Source organism: Archocentrus centrarchus, chromosome 4 (genome assembly GCF_007364275.1).
Source record: "Archocentrus centrarchus isolate MPI-CPG fArcCen1 chromosome 4, fArcCen1, whole genome shotgun sequence".
NCBI classification, from domain to species: domain Eukaryota; kingdom Metazoa; phylum Chordata; class Actinopteri; order Cichliformes; family Cichlidae; genus Archocentrus; species Archocentrus centrarchus.
In genome coordinates, this window is record NC_044349.1 from 8845538 (window position 1) to 8862352 (window position 16815).

Sequence of the window (16815 nt, forward strand, 5' to 3'; positions counted from 1 at the left end):
AACTTTACACAAACGCGAGCAAAAGGATCAATGCAAAAGATTTTCTGAACAGGAAGTCAAAGGGTGATGTGACACGAAAATTTACAGTCAGCAGCCCCCTCTCGCTCACATACACCGATACGCATGCGACTTATATAATCGCATGGGTGGCTAAAGTGACACAGTAAAGTGTGAACACACAGGTCTGCGGTCTCCCCTCCATTAACATTCTCCACACATCGGTGCATACAGTGACTCTGGGGACTTCGTTCAAATGTAAAGAAAAACTGCTGCCAAACAAAATAACTGCACCACGCTTCATCTGGGAGACGAGCTCATTAATCGGCAAAATCGTTAAATAATGGATTCTTAAAATACACTTTACTAAGAGAAAATAAGGCATTTGTTTCTGCAATAATGACACTGCAGTAGTGAATGTCAGACATGCGTGTGTGGCTGTAGTAAAACAGAGGAGTTTTGCCGATGTTCTGCGCTCACACACAAACCTAGAGCTGTGCCAAGAACATCAGTAAATGTCATAGTTCATCACAAAGCATCACTCATCTACTCAAAAGAAAAAAATAAATCAAACCCCCCTTTTGACATTAAAACTCAAATACAATTTTGTGCAAATTTTTCCCTACATTTACCAGCAAAGTGAGGTATTAAATAACTGTAATCCTATATATATATATATATATATAAAATATTATAAAATATATAAAATATTATAGGAGTACTACTGAGTTGAAATGCACGTTTACTAGGGTACCTCTATACTGGGGTACTGCTACTTTTCTGAGTACATCATCCACTATTGTAGAAATGATTACCATTGTGTTTCACTATCCTTTTGATACCTGCTATTTTAAAGGTTTTTAGAATTCAGTAATGACTATAGGGTGGAAAAACATTTCCTTCCTCTGAGTCTTAAAGGAAGTGGCATCAAGCCAAGGCTCCATTTCCTTCTCTGATCCCAGTGGGAGCCTCACTGTTCTGGCAAAGAAGATGACACCAGCAGTGGAGGTCTATCACTGAGCTATACCAACAATTACAGTGAAACATGATAAAAGTTGCTCTTGAAGACATTTAATATATTAAACTGAAGGGGTTCCTCTTTATTTTTTTGAATACTGGAACAATTGCCAAATCCTTACATCATTTATTTGTGAGCTCTAAAAAAAACCCACTAAAACACTGACATGTTTCTCTGTTATCTTGACTGAACACACACTGAGTCAATCTGACATACAGTTGTGGTCAGAAGTTTACATAGACTCATCATGGCCATAAATGTCCTGGTAATTTTGGGGGTTTTAATGATTTCTGGGCTCAAATGTACAGTATGCATACACCCCCACTAGTGTTTGGTTAAATGCTCCTTAGCAAGTTGCACCTCAACACTTGTAGTAGCCATCAACAAGCTTCTAACTTAATATGTGACCACTCTTTTTGTCAGAATTGGTAGAGTTTATTTAAATTGGTTGGCTTGTTGGCACAGACCTGTCTTTTAAGCATAGTCCCCAAATATTTGAATAGGGTTGAGGTCGGGGCTTTGGGAAGGCCATTCTGTCAGCTTAATGGGTAATTTTTAAACAACTTCAGATTCCAAGATCATCAGTTTAAAGTAAGTACAAGTTATTCAGATGTGTCACCACTTTGCCAAGGTCTGGAAGAAGACCCAAAGTGCCAACCTCAGATGAGAGGAAAATTGTTAGGATGTTCAGAAGAACCCAGGAACCACCAAGGGTCAAACCTGCCATGAACTGGAAACTGCTGGAACACCAGCGTCACTGTCCACAAAGAGGTATGCTTTATAATCACTCCACCCTGAAAAAAAGAACAGTTCAAAGAAATCATTAAATGCCCAAAATTCCCATGACATTCATGCCCACGATGAGTGGATGCAAACTTCTGACCACAACTGTACACTGTTCTGTTATTCATGAATGCACCTAATCTGTAGCTCAAAATAGTCCCCAGAGAGTAACCTTTGCTAAAGACTACAGTAAAATTTGTGTGACTCGTTTTTACAGACTTAGATGAGTAAACAAAAGGAATGTGCCTGACCCTGAGAAACACAGGACTGAAGCACAATGTAACGAAAAACAAAAATGTCAGACGTCTCCCTTAAAAGCCTAAACATATAAACATGGAGAGGTGGTGATTACAGAGAAACAGCGGTCCTATTGAGACGATAAAATGGCTAAGTGCGCCAAACCTGAGCGAACACCGGGACAAGCCATCTCTCAGTCTCTTCCTGTCTGATAGCCATGACAGCTGAGCCGAGACAGGCAGAGCGGGACAGCAGACAGACGCTGTCAACTTAGAGAGATTACTCCCTCGCTCGTCCATCCTCCTTCCTGCTCATTTGTCTGTCTGCTCTCTGCTCCGCTGCTTTCCAAAAGTTTCTCCGTGGACTTTTTCACAAATTGTTTTCCAATTACATGAAAATGATAGAGACAGTTAAGGATGCTACTACCTTTAATTACAAAATAAATGCAGTTTACAGATTTTCCACCGTGACTGTGTCTGTCTCAGACTGTGCCCTGCTTTTATTTTCATTTTCTTTCATCAAATAGAGGCTGTGGTTTATTTTTGCTAAATAGAAACAGCCATTACTAAAAGACTCAGTGGGTTCAAATTACCTCCATGTTAAATGCTGTTAGCCTGAAACGGATGAGAGGATTTTAAAGACTCTAATAGAGACCTCAGGATTGCTGTCTGTCTCTTACTCGTGTTCAAACAAAGTGACATACTCAGTCGTCCTGCCAGAGCTTTTGTCCCATTAAGAGGAGACTGGATTGCCTATGGCAACATGTGGACAAACCAGCACACAATCAGAAAGCCCTGCCCCATCCTTCAGTCTCCTGGGAGACAGTCACACAATACACCCTCCACTCCAGCAGTTACTGAATCCATTATGACTGATTCAGTAACTGAATCGGTCATAACTTTAGGAAGAGCTAAAAATGCCATCCTTACCATAAGCAGTACTGACTTTTCACATAATCCAAACTATCTTTAGCAGGGATGCTGACAGCTAAGATGCAAAGTGCTCTTTTTGCTGTCTTTTAAACCCTGGACCAGGCCAACAAACCAACTCATTCAGCCGATCCTTCTTTCAGCGTGTTCAAGTATTCCTCATTAATTTTGTCTCTCGTACTCAGATGGCTGGCCTACTAGCTGTTTTTAAATTGACTTTTTAACAAAACAACAACAAGAAGCTGCAATTTTATAGTAATCTGGATCATTTTTGTTTTTTAAATGGATTGTGCCTATCATCCTGTTAAACGATAGCTTTAAAATGTGTTTTTTCAGTGACTTCATTTGTCAGGCTTTGTACTGAGAGACTGAACAGTGGACTGGACATTAGAATAAGTCAGCTACTATTAATTTAAGGTGAGGGAAGTGCCCCAGTAATGATGCATGACCAGAGAGAGAGACACTATATATGGAGGAGAACCCTGAATAGAAATCTACGAGAGAATTCTGTAATGCTAAAGATGGCAGCTGTCCTGCGGCTACCCCCAAAGAGTCAATTAAACAGGAAACAGTGTAGCCATTAATTTTTTTGGGCTGACATTTACTGTATTCATAAGGTGAAATAGTATGCCATTTCTTAAGGGCTCTCGTGGGAGAAACAGAATCGTACTCCAGACTGAACAAAGCCACAATGTTAGAAATCATGTAATTCATAGAGGAAGTCAGAGGAGTCAGTGCACTTGTCTGAGTTAAGCATTCAGAATAGAACACTAAAGTCCAGTTTATTACCAGCCATTCTACTACTGTTTTATCAATAAAAACAGTAGTAGAATGGTAGTAGTAGTATTTGCTCTGCAAATCTTTGTAAAACACATGCCATTTTTAGACTTAAAAGGAGAGCCTCTCATGCCTTCTCATGTGGAAAGCATGAGAGGCTCTGCAAAGTGTATGGGTTGCAACTCTGTGCTGCGGCTTAATGAGCATGCCAGTTAAGTTTCATCTCTTTGCAGTGACTCTACACTACAAACTGTACTTCCACTGGTGTTTAGTTAAGAACAAGAAAAGTAGTCCAAACCTGACTAGAGATTCTCAGCTTGAAATACTGTTAGTTTAACTGCTGCCAATAAATTTTGATTTGAGGATTTTTAAATTTCCCATCATGGGTTACTGATATGCAATTTTCTGTTTAAAATTGCACTCATCACACCAAGTTACAGATTCATATGAAATCCTCTCATCTCTCAATCCTCCAAAGGTGTGGGAATTTGGGGAATAAAAAAAGTGGAGTTACTACGAGGGCATGTTCCATCACGCCATCAACATGGAGGCAAATAAAACACACACACACACACACACACACACACGCACACACACACACACACACACACACACACACACACACACACACACACACACACACACACACACACACACACACACAGGTACACTCACAAAACACAGCAGGTTCAACAGAAACAGGTCATATTGTGTGACATACTGGTCAAGTGTGAAAGACTTCCACACTTCCGTTAGACACACACACACACACACACACACACCCACACACACACACACACACACACACACACACACACACACACTGCGTGAACTGTAATGTGTGAATCAGCTTGCTGCTGCCCCGCCAGGTTGTTTAGCAACTGCATGGGTACCTATGGGTTTTTTGCCTGTTCATTTGTACTCAGTACTCTGCTACCATTGTATGCTCATCTACCCATCTCTTACTTGTTTCTGTAAAGCAGTGGTGAGGCACCTATGTGGCTGTGCTGCTCCACCACTGTCCTACTTTCCACACCCCTAAAAAGATCCATTATCTCAGAACAGACTTCCTGGCCTGACTTCCTCTTTGTCAATGACAGGTCATCTTCTTTAGTGTTCTTGTAGCTGTCACATTAGATCAGGGGAGACTATGGTTGCGACAAAGAAATACCAGAAGCTCCTCGACCTGCCCTGTCAATGTTTCCAAAAAAAGATGCCGCCTGGTGTACCACAGCTGTGGATCTTAAAGTGAAGCCTGAGGACACATATGACACTGTTACAATGGGCATTCTCCAGTTTAGAATACCACTCCAGCAGCCATGGAGGCTTAATAATAAGAACAATTACAGCAGGCGATCTGGTCCTGAAAGATGCCAGCACAACACAGCTGAAATAACACACTGTGCATTATATTGTGTATTACATATTTTGAAACATTGGATATAACTTTCCAGCTATCTATTTGCCCAACTAGCAATTTACCGTGAAGACACAGCTTGACTCTGCTCAATTGAAACTCTGTTACTACCCTGTTACAACAACTGAGTTGGAGTCAATTCGGCTGGATTTCAAAATTACTCAGGGCAACTTTTTCTGCATTATATTGTGTGAAAAAGTTTTCTTGTTGCCACATATAAAACAACATACACAGCAGTATCAATGTATCTGTGATAAGCTCTACAAAATATATACTGTACACTTTGGAAAAAAGATTTTCCAGAACCTTATCGGACCTTCTCAAAACCCAAAGATATTTGATTTCCAGTGACATTAAAGAAATAAAAGAGGGCCAAATTGTAGTATTTAAGAAGCCTGGCACAGAATAAATATTTGTAAGGAATTGTTTTGGGGTTTCTTTTGTCAGTTCTTTAATGTTCAATTGTACTATGATTACTCCGGGCAAGCTAAATTTGACTCATTTGATTTAAATTAAAAAAAAAAAAAAACCTAATGAAGAGAAACTCCACTGAAAAAAATACAAACGTTAACAGCAAATGTAATGTCCCTGTTATACTGTGAAGGAGCCACAATCTCTAACTTGAGCCAAATTATTATGTCACCCTCGAGAGAACAATGTGAATGATGCAACCATGGCAACACTGCCACCGAGACTGGAGAAGGGACAGAATGGATGCTCCCTGAACAAATCTGTACACACAGTTTTTAAAAAAAAATAAAAAATCACATTAAACCAGAGAAATGAACGACACGAGTGAGATAAATTTATCCTCTAAGAAACCAGTTTGGAACAGTCTCATGCAGCCTGTGTGAACCTACAGTACAGTACGTGCCGTGACGAAGAGGATAATGTTTCTTTCTCTTCTTCCTCCCTCCCCCTTCTACTATACTCCTCACTCTGCTCTTCTGAGCTTCTCTAAAATCCTGCAAGGGTTTCCTAGTATAGGCTAACATGGTTTTTAAGAAATGCAGAAAAAAACTTGTCATGTTTGTCTTTTAGGCTGAAATATAACCACTTAAGTCACATACCATCAAAAATCTTACAAGAACTCTTTCCTCTGCGAATGACTGACAGGAAAAAAAAAAGATTAAAATGTCTGCTGATGCTTGTTAAAGCATTACATTTCTTGACCAAGCTTGATTTGAGTTGCCTGGTTTTGGAGACTGCGGGAATATCAGACTTTCTTTATATACTCAAAAAAATTTATACAAACCCAGGGTTGAGCACTTTCGTGCAGAAAATATTTTCCTTCAAACTACACCTGCCAAACGTAGGAAGTAAAAGTCCTCAGCTAGCTCAGCCAAAGGGGATGCTATTAATGTCTGCAACATGCCATTACAAGCATACTCTCGTCATGGACAGATGGATGGTTCCTTCTGCAGACTGATATGTTGGCGGGTGTCATTACGTAAAGTTACACTAAGTCACACTAAGCAACCAGGATATGCTTTATGGAAAGAGACACTGTTGCTTTGTTTTCCAAATTTATTTACGGAGGTTTAGAACTTTTATCACCACAAATCACATGTCATCTATTCCATTAAATGTAAGTTAGGCAACTTCCACCATATTGGCAGCTTTAAATCAAACTTGACGAGGGAGGGGTGGTTCTGACCGGGTAGCCTTTTTGAATCTTCGAATGACCAAAATTTACGAAATGGATTGAATTTTCTAGTCACTATGACCCAAAACAAGTAACTGAGCCTATAAACTCATCAGAAAAGTGTTTCCTGAGGTCATGGGCGTTGGCTGTTTTGCCGTACACTTCTATAAGACCTGACATCTCTTTTCAACCACAGCTGTCGTCCTCTTTTAAAGTGCAGGTTAACACACTTCCAAGTTGGCTTCAGTTTTCAGACCTAGAAGGTACGCCCATGTTTTTTACAGCCTGTATAGAGATCTTGCAGTTTATCCCCTAGAGCCTGACCTGTATAGGATTTTTAAGGCCGATACTGATACTGACCAATATTTAGTGATTTAAAAATCACAGACACTCAAAACAGAAGCATTTCCCTAATATTGTAGTTATTTATTTACTTGTTTACACTGCTGGTTGTCCTGTTTGTGATGTTCCAAACATGTGTTTCCCACAGGGAAGTTACAGAGTGATTCATTTATTGACCATTATAAATACCAATACAGATAGTTTGGCAAATAACTGATATCAGCTGATAATATCCGCCTGCTGATAAACCAGTCAGGCTCTGTTATCCACTTTAGCAGGTAGGCTAAAGTTAACTAACATAACCCAGAAGGACAGCCAGTTTTATCTAACAAAGCTTGTCTGAGCCAACTTTGGGAAGTTGGCTGTTAGGGGAAAGTACGGTCGACATAAACAGGGCATTTGTGGTGGTATTGCTTTGCTTTCAGGATCAAATCTGACCCTGAGGTGCTCTTCTTCTGGCTAATACTAGCTAATGCTAGCATCCATGCTAACATGATGAATTACAGACTCACAAAGCAAAATAAAGTCTTAAGTGGAAACCAGTGAAGTCACAGCTAGTTGGGTAAATGCATCTTGCTTTCTAGCAAAATTAGCAAAATTATATATCATCTCAGTGCCAGTCGGCCAACTTGCCAAATAACTTTCACCGGCTAATGTGATCTATGATACTAACAACCCCTTAATATCAACCACCAGTAAATCAGGTAATGGCACAAAGTAAAAATGTAAAACTAAAATTTGCTTCCCACAGTAATAGCATACATAGGGGTGCTCAGCCAGCTAGCTGTAACATTATTGCTAATGAAATTACATGAATAAATGTATTATCAAGCTACATGCTGATTAATCTTCTGCTAATGGTTATAACTCCATTATAGACCATCCATGGCTAGAATTACAGCTTTCACATTAAGCTACTTGCGGCACACAGCATTCACATTCTGGCAAACGCATAACCATTTTCTCAGTTTTAAACTAGCCTCTCAGTGCTTTTCAGTGCAATCACTGCATCTGACAATACCAGTACATCACAATCAGAGCATCGCAGTCTTCATCATCATCCTTCATAATATCACAATTCATCCTCATCGTTGTAGCACACACTGCAGATGTGCTGGTATCTCTGTACCCCTTCCCTCACCAGTCTCTCTCCCATGGCCCATCACCATGACGATGGGAGCCGGTTCCATGGATACAGTCACTAGGCAACCAGCAGCATCATCAGCAGCAGCAGCAGCATCAACAGCAAGGAACAGCAGTGTCCTGTCAGAGCTGGAGTGGAGCAGCAGCTGAAGATTGAGCCAGCCTTCCTTCTCTATCTGTATGCAAGTTTGCTCTTTGAAGAGGAAATATTAATGCTTTTATCATTTCTTAGATCTGAAGCTTTAGTACTGGGCATGCTTAATTTAGACTGTCAAAAGGAGTGCATCTATAGATGGACTAAAGCGGGTACATGCAAGTAATCTGGAAAATGGATGATGACAGGATTGTAGGTATCTGGACATTACTTCACTAAAGGCTCAAATATAGAAGCTTCTTGTCTGTCTTTATTATTTCTCATAAAGGGGAGCCACCAAATACCGAAGACAAGGGTTTAAGTATCAACCATAAAGTACAGCAATAAATAACTAGTATAAAGTATAAATGAGTTGGCTGTTTATTCTGTCAACTGATTTCTTTAGGTCAGCTGTAACAAACATCTATAAAATCCACAGATTTGTCTGAGCAATAGACTAAAAGCCAAATGCATGTCCATAAGATGGTGAAAAGCAGCAAATTCTCACACTGAGAAGCTGGAACTGGATAATAGTTGGCAATTTTACTTGAAAAATATCACCTTAACAATGAAGCAGTAATCAAATATCCACTGATTAAGTTGTTGACAACTGACCAGCCAACTAGAGCGTATGCTGCAGTGGCATCACACCATGAATTCTTACCCATGGGTCAAACTACAACCATCTTTGAACTTTAACTTTATTTCCATGACAGCTGGTTCCTCTTAAAGTTTCACGACTGCATCTTGGCAGGATTGCGACACTGATGCTTGACAAACTCTATCCACAGATAGGCACATAAACACCTGCAGAAGTACCCAAAAAGCTCCTTCGTGGTAATTCCTGCTACAGTAGATGTTGCCAGGACCACATTTTCCCGTGATGACACACGAACACACACAAACAGACTGGCAAGGTAAAAACAATACCGACCAAGCTGTCGCAGCTGGTAAATACTGGACTAATCTAGCTGTTGCTGACAGCTGGCAGATCATCATCCAAAAGAGAAAACAAATACCTCAAAGTACTGCTGGGCAGAGGGAAAGAGTGAGAACTACCCTAACTAAGTGTTCATTTATCTATTTGTGAAATAATTTAGGAAATGTATGACCAGCAATATGTATTTAAAGCAAAGATAAAAATACAAAAAGGGGTTATACTCGTGATTACCTGAGTTTTATTGCAGTAGATTAGGTAAAGCTGATTTGAACTACTGTACTTTTATTTTTTATTTTATTTGAAAAAAGGGTTCTCAAAAAAAAAAAATCAAATAAAAAAAGGAGTTAAACAATTTAAAAGAAAGACTTTTAAAAAATGAACTGTGTCCAAAAGTCTCATTCCATGTTTTGTCTGAAAAGTAATGCAGGTGTTAAAGACATGAGGGAAAATGTGGTATTTTCCAAGTACAGCACTTGGTTATAAAGTACCTGATTACATTCCATCACTGGCACGTATTTGTAACAGGCAATTTAATACAGGTGAACAGAGCCAGAGTCAAAAAAAAAAAAATCCCTTTATAGTCTCAAAAAACAAAAAAAAAACCTAGATGGTATACCATATCTCACATATCCTTAAGATGTGGTCAATTACTCTCCATGTCTGGAAAATGACACATGCAGAATGTAACTTGCTGTGATCCGTGTGCCCAAAGAATGAAACCAATACTGAACACATAATGGGGTTTGTGCAAAATTACATCAAAATGAAGAGCGACTTCAAAGCCCTCTTGAAAAGACAGCGCATTGATGGAACCATCTCAGGAGCAACAAAGACTGAGAAGCTTTAAAATGCATTGCAGTTAAAGATAGTGTAATTAAATATTCTCTTTGATTTAAAAAAAGACTCCTTTTTGTGTTGGTTTAGAGCCCTGTAAGTCATATTCAGAAGAGACAGGACAACAAATTAGAGCATGTATCTGTAAAAATTATGAGCTAGCTAATAAAAAAGCCATAACCTTCTACAGGTGCATAACTGCAGCAATAAACCATTTAGGCAGATGGTTAATAAGCCTTTGTCATTACAGGCTCGTAACAAGCATGACAAACTGATACAGCTAAATAATGGTGGCAATAGCCTAATAAGCATAGTATACCTCAAGGTGGTGGATTTAACAGGTGTGCATCTCTGTGTGTATGGTGTATTATATGAAAGCATGAAGCTATAACGGCAAGACGGCTGGGGGCTACGTGTCAATACAAGAGGGTATGTGACACTGCATCATATATTATCCCCACACACCCCCACCTCTCTGTGATCCTGCAGTCATGGTTGTTTCATTAGCTCATCACAGAGCTTCAAAGGCCCTGGGGTGGGGGGGGGGGGGGGGGGGGGGGAGCTATGAAAGGATGATTATTTGTACATACATTTAAGTGCCAAATTATCCAACACAGTGCTCAGTGCCACTGTGGAGATGCTCAGGAGCAAAGCTTATCAAATCCTGTCATTCAAGTTGTCACATGATGTTAACCCATGAGAAATGTATGGTCATGATAAAACATGGGGAAACCACCAAATGTCCCTCCTGTGCACATTTATAGGATATTTTAATATTAGTTGGGTAGTATTTTTTTTTTTTTTATCCAAGGTCACAGTTACGTTACAGTCTTTTCTAAAGCTAAATTAATGTGGTTATTCATTAAGGGAAGTCCATCATTAGCACAGATTTAACATGAAATGGGCTACGGCAGCAGGTATGTGTTACTGTCGCCTTACGTTGTAAAGTAGAGTAGTTATCCATCTGTCAGGCTGCTGGTGGCGGATCCGGTTAAGAAGGGGGGAAAAAAAATCACTCAGGTCGCCCCTGTGGAAACCGCAGCGCCGGACAGGATCAGTCTACCGGGACAAACCGAGCCGGTGTGAAACCAGGACAGGTACCCGCGCCATCAGCCGCATCTTTAGTACCCCCGAGGCCAGAAGACGGAGGAGATGAGCACATCGACCAGGGTAGTGTGATTCATCTCAGGGTCAGGTTTAAATCCAAGTCGGTTACGCACGCACAAACTACACGCTGCTTTCAGTCTGATCCCCTCGGTCCATTTAGAAAATAACGTGCAGGCACGCAGTGTCACAACACAAAACGGATCCGTTACCGACGGAGAGGAGCGGCGTGCTTCTCCTTCTTCCCCGGCACCGTAAAGCGCGCTGCAGGAAAAACACATTCAGCAGGAGCGTCTCCTCCCATACGTCCCTCGTAGAGAAAGAAAGAGGGCGGGAGGGAAGAAAGACGGATGAAGATGGAACGAGGACGCATGGATGTGCGCGACAGTGTGCGGTAATCGTGCACGGGGAACAGTTTGCAAGAGTGAGAGAGGAAAGAGTAGAAGTCGTCTTTCATCTCATTGTGCCACAGCTCCCGGGTGCACGCGCGCGCGCACGTGGTGTCGAGCTTGTCTCTAAGACTGTTGCCATGCTGCCTCCATCTTTTCCTATGAGATTTTTTTCTGTCTCGATAGGAAAAAAATTTTAATTAGAGATATTATTCAATGAGAAGGTTTACTTGAAACAAACAAAATGTGGTCCCACTCTCTCATAAGGTAATGTATATGAATAGTTTATAGGTAATAAGGCCCCTTATAAGTCATTTAGAACAACTTTTGAGTTGACATGTTGTGAAAAAAATAACAGCTGGTGTTTCTGCATGTTAATTCATTATAAAGGTCTTGCAAATACACCTGGACCAAAATCCACAACCTGTAGCATTTATATGAACAGACAGTGCCAATCCATCAGTATTAAGCATTTATATATGAGTTATTATCTTCAGTACTTTATACTTCAAATATTTGTTTGTCAAACAAGCCTTTTTATGACATAAATCATTCTAGCTGAGCAGCGTTAATGTTAAGCTGAGCTGTGTGTTTGAGAGTTGCCAATGTTATCAGCATCTGTCCTTACACTACCAAAAACTCACAAGTCTTTGGCCTCATGCCTGGAATAAATGTGTCCCTACTCCTCTTCATTCTCCTCTTAACCCTCATTTTAGCATCCAACATGAAATCTGAATCTGAAAGGTGAAGGTGCCATGCAGTCACTGAATCTTAACCCAGTCTAGCTTGCTCATTATCTGATTTCACAGCACGGCTGTTGGTAATGATGACTGGATCAAAACTGACTGGCTTATAGTGGCACGACACAAAGCACACAAACATCAGAGACTAGCCACACATGTGCTGCAGTCATGGTAGCAGCCGAGGACCCTGCTGGCATTGTGCAGGACATGATGGAGGCTAAGTGAGCAGCCTAACCCAGAGCTCAGCGTGCTGCAAACTGCTGCTTACATTCAGTAGTCATCTGAGTGGGCTGCTGTTTTCAGGCTTCTAAGTCTAATCAGTTCATTCACAGGCAGCATGAGCCAATTCAACACTATTTGTTTATTTCAATATCACTTAAATCCACTTAACAGAAAAGCCTGCTTCCTTCAGTCTTGGCAACATAAATACAAACAGGTTGGCAGTGAAGTATTAGCTAAACTTCCTGTACGTATGCCTGCATCTCAGCTCAGAATATTAATCTAAAGTGTAATCTCCTGCCTGCATTTGTACGCCTCAGCTGCACGTTTCTTGTTGATTAGCAGAGATGAGCGTCGCAGTTTTCCAAAATTCCAGATGAAATTGACATCTCTGCAAATCCTTCCACATAGAGCAGCACTGGACTGAGATCTGAGAAGCAGAACCTGTGGCTGGTTCAATTCCAGGAACCTCAGGACAAATTATTCTAGTGGCTGTCCCTACCTTATTGCTACTGCCCACAACGGCTTCAGTGAAGCTGCTCAGAGGCCAGCATCACACAGTGCATTTGCAGTGAGCAGCTTTGTAGGTGTGTAACTGTGTGAGTGAGATGCATACTGTATGTTACCGCAAAAGAGCGCTCATACCCACAGATCTACCTAAACAGAAGTTAAAACAGGATAATAAATAATCAAATACAACTAATTATTTAATGCTCTAATAAAATTAAGATTAGATTTTGGATGTTAGAATGTTTTAACAGCCATTCAGTATATTTCTTCCTAGCTGTCTGAATGCTAAGAGTTTCTTTCCAAAAGAGCAGCGCCAGTCAGGATGTGTTTTTGATCAATTTAAACACTGTGGACAATAAACTATATTGCCGGTATGGACTGGTTGAGTGGGAGGTCGCAACAACATGGTAACAGAAGTACAATTAGAGCAATTGTGCTGGCCCATAAAAAAATTATATGTATATATATATATATATATATATATATATATATATATATATATATATATATATATAGAGAGAGAGAGAGAGAGAGAGAGAGAGAGAGAGAGATATCTATATATATATATATATATCTCTCTCTATATATATATATATATATACTGTATATATATATATATATATATATATATATATATATATATATAGAGAGAGAGAGAGAGAGAGAGATATCTATATATATATATATCTCTCTCTCTCTCTATATATATATATATACTGTATATATATATATATATATATATATATATAGAGAGAGAGAGAGAGAGATATCTATATCTCTCTCTCTCTCTCTCTCTCTCTCTCTCTCTATATATATATATATATATATATATATATATATATATATATAGATAGATAGATAGATAGATAGATAGATAGATAGATAGATAGATAGATAGATAGATAGATAGATAGATAGATAGATAGATAGATATAGATATATATATAGACGGTATATCTTGTGGTTCCCTATGACCTCTGACATTGCAGGTCTGTTTCACTCTATTGTACTCAAGTCTACTGTAGTAGTGACATAGTATCCTTATGCCATCTGTACCAATAGGCAATGCCAGGATGAAGCTCCTGCTAAACCCAGATGGCAGCACTGGGATTCTCCAAGATCGACTGAGTTTGACAACAGTCTGTGAGAAACCAGGAACCTGGCCAGCCCGTCAACCTGTCACTCAACTAGTCATCTTTCTCTCTCTAGCTTTTCTTTCTTCCTTTCTTTCCCCAGTACACATCCACTTTAACTCAGACACCATTTCTTTACGTATTCACTTAAAAAGCTTAAAATGTTCAGAGTCTAAATCAGAAAAAAAAAAATCTCTTGAGATGGCATTTTGTTGCCTGGCAACAACCTGCACCAAATATAGAGGTCTTTGGGCATTTTAGATCATTTTGTTTTCAAAAGAGGACATCGTACAATAAAGAAGTCTACTTTTAGAACACGGATGACAGCACAAAAAACACAGCACAGTCTATTGTTGAAGGGACAGTAAGGGTATTCAAGACTCAAGACAGTGACTATGTACTAGTGCATCTAAATTTTTTTTTCCATAATGTGATACAAAAAGTTAAACTTTCATGTATTCTATATTCTTTACAAGTAAAGTGAAATATTTCAAACCTTGTTATGCTTTAAGTTGATAATTATGGCTTGTACAGTGGCTTGCAAAAGTATTCATACCCCTTGAACTTTTCCATATTTTGTCACATTACAACCACAAACATAAATATATTTCACTGGAATTCAATGTGAAAGACCAACACAAAGTGGTATACAATTGTGAAGTGGAAAGAAAATTATACATGATTCAAAACATTTTTTACAAATAAAAAACTGAAAAGTGCAGTGTGCAAAAGTATTCAGCCCCCTTTTCTCTGAGTGCAACCAATTGCATTCAGAAGTTGCCTGATGACTGCTAATGACTAAAAAGAGTCCACCTGTGTGTAATCTAATCTCAGTACAAATACAGCTGCTCCGTGACGGCCTCAGAGGTTGGTTAAGAGAATATTGGGGAGTAAACGGCATCATGAAGTCCAAAGAACACAGCAGACAGGTCAGGAATAAGGTTGTGGAGAAGTTTAAAGCAGGCTTAGGCTATAAAAAGATTTCCCAAGCTTTGAACATCTCATGGAGCACTGTTCAATCCATTATCCGGAAATGGAAAGAGTACTGTATGGCACAACTGTAAACTTACTTAAACCTTTATTTAACCAGGCAGACAGATTAAGAACATGTTCTTATTTACAACTGTGGCCTACCAAACCTACCAAGACAAGGCCGTCCACCTAAACTTACAGGCCAAACAAGGAGAGCACTGATCAGAGATGCAGCCAAGAGGCCCATGGTGACTCTGGATGAAATGCAGAGATCCACAGCTCAGGTGGGGGAATCTGTCCACAGGACAACTATTAGTCATGCACTGCACAAATGTGGTCTTTATGGAAGAGTGGCAAGAAGAAAGCCATTGTTAAAAGAAAACCATAAAAAGTCCCGTTTGCAGTTTGCCAGAAGCCATGTTGGGGACACAGCAAACATGTGAAACAAGGTGCTTTGGTCAGATGAGACCAAAATTGAACTTTTTGGCCAAAATGCAAAAACGCTATGTGTGGCAGAGAATTAACACTGCACATCACTCTGAACACACCATCCCCACTGTCAAATATGGTGGTGGCAGCATCATGCTCTGGGGCTGCTTCTCTTCAGCAGGGACAGGGAAGTTGGTCAGAGTTGATGTGAAGATGGATGGAGCCAAATACAGAAGAAAACCTGTTGGAGTCTGCAAAAGACTTGAGACTGGGGCGGAAGTTCACCTTCCAGCAGGACAATGACTCTAAACATAAAGCCAGGGCTACAATGGAATGGTTTAAAACCAAACATATTCATGTGTTAGAACGGCCCAGTCAAAGTCCAGACCTAAACCCCACGAGAATTTGTGGCAACATCTGAAAACTGCTGTTCACAAACGCTCTCCATCTAATCTGACTGAGCTTGAGCTGTTTTGCAAAGAAGACTGGGCAAAAATTTCAGTCACTAGATGTGCAAAGCTGGTGGAGACACACCCTAAAAGACTTGCAGCTGTAATTGCAGCAAAAGGTGGTTCCACAAAGTATTGACTCAGGGGGGCTGAATACTTTTGCACACCGCACTTTTCAGTTTTTTATTTGTAAAAAATGTTTTGAATCATGTATAATTTTCTTTCCACTTCACAATTGTATACCACATTGTGTTGGTCTTTCACATTAAATTCCAGTGAAATATATTTATGTTTGTGGTTGTAATGTGACAAAATATGGAAAAGTTCAAGGGGTATGAATACTTTTGCAAGCCACTGTAGCTCATTAAAATCAGACTTCACACATCTGAAAAGTACGTTCATTTATAAATGCAATACTTTACCATGAATTTCTACATCAGTGTAGTATGAGGCAATCATCTTGTTGCACTGCGGAGCTGTTATTGAAGCCCAGGGTGCTTAGATAGCAACCTTCAGCTCATCTGTTTTGGGTCAGGTCAATCGAGAGCAATATCATTTGCTGATAGTAATATCATGGTCAGTAAACCATTTGGTTGTAAGTCCTACCGGAAAAGGAAATCAGCATCTTCGTAAAGCTTATCAGCAGATGGAAGCATGAAGTGATCTAAAATC

General features: G+C 39.8%; 1 protein-coding gene across 1 annotated transcript in view; it reads right to left on the reverse strand.

Annotated features, from left to right (window-relative positions):
• The window catches only part of lrrc7 (leucine rich repeat containing 7), an 86339-nt gene extending 75111 nt beyond the window's left edge, over positions 1–11228 (reverse strand). The window contains exon 1 of the mRNA XM_030727906.1: positions 11135–11228. Coding sequence (XP_030583766.1) covers positions 11135–11159 — 25 coding nt within the window. The 5' untranslated portion in view covers positions 11160–11228. The remainder of the gene's footprint in view (positions 1–11134) is intronic.
• Positions 11229–16815: the final 5587 nt, after the last annotated feature.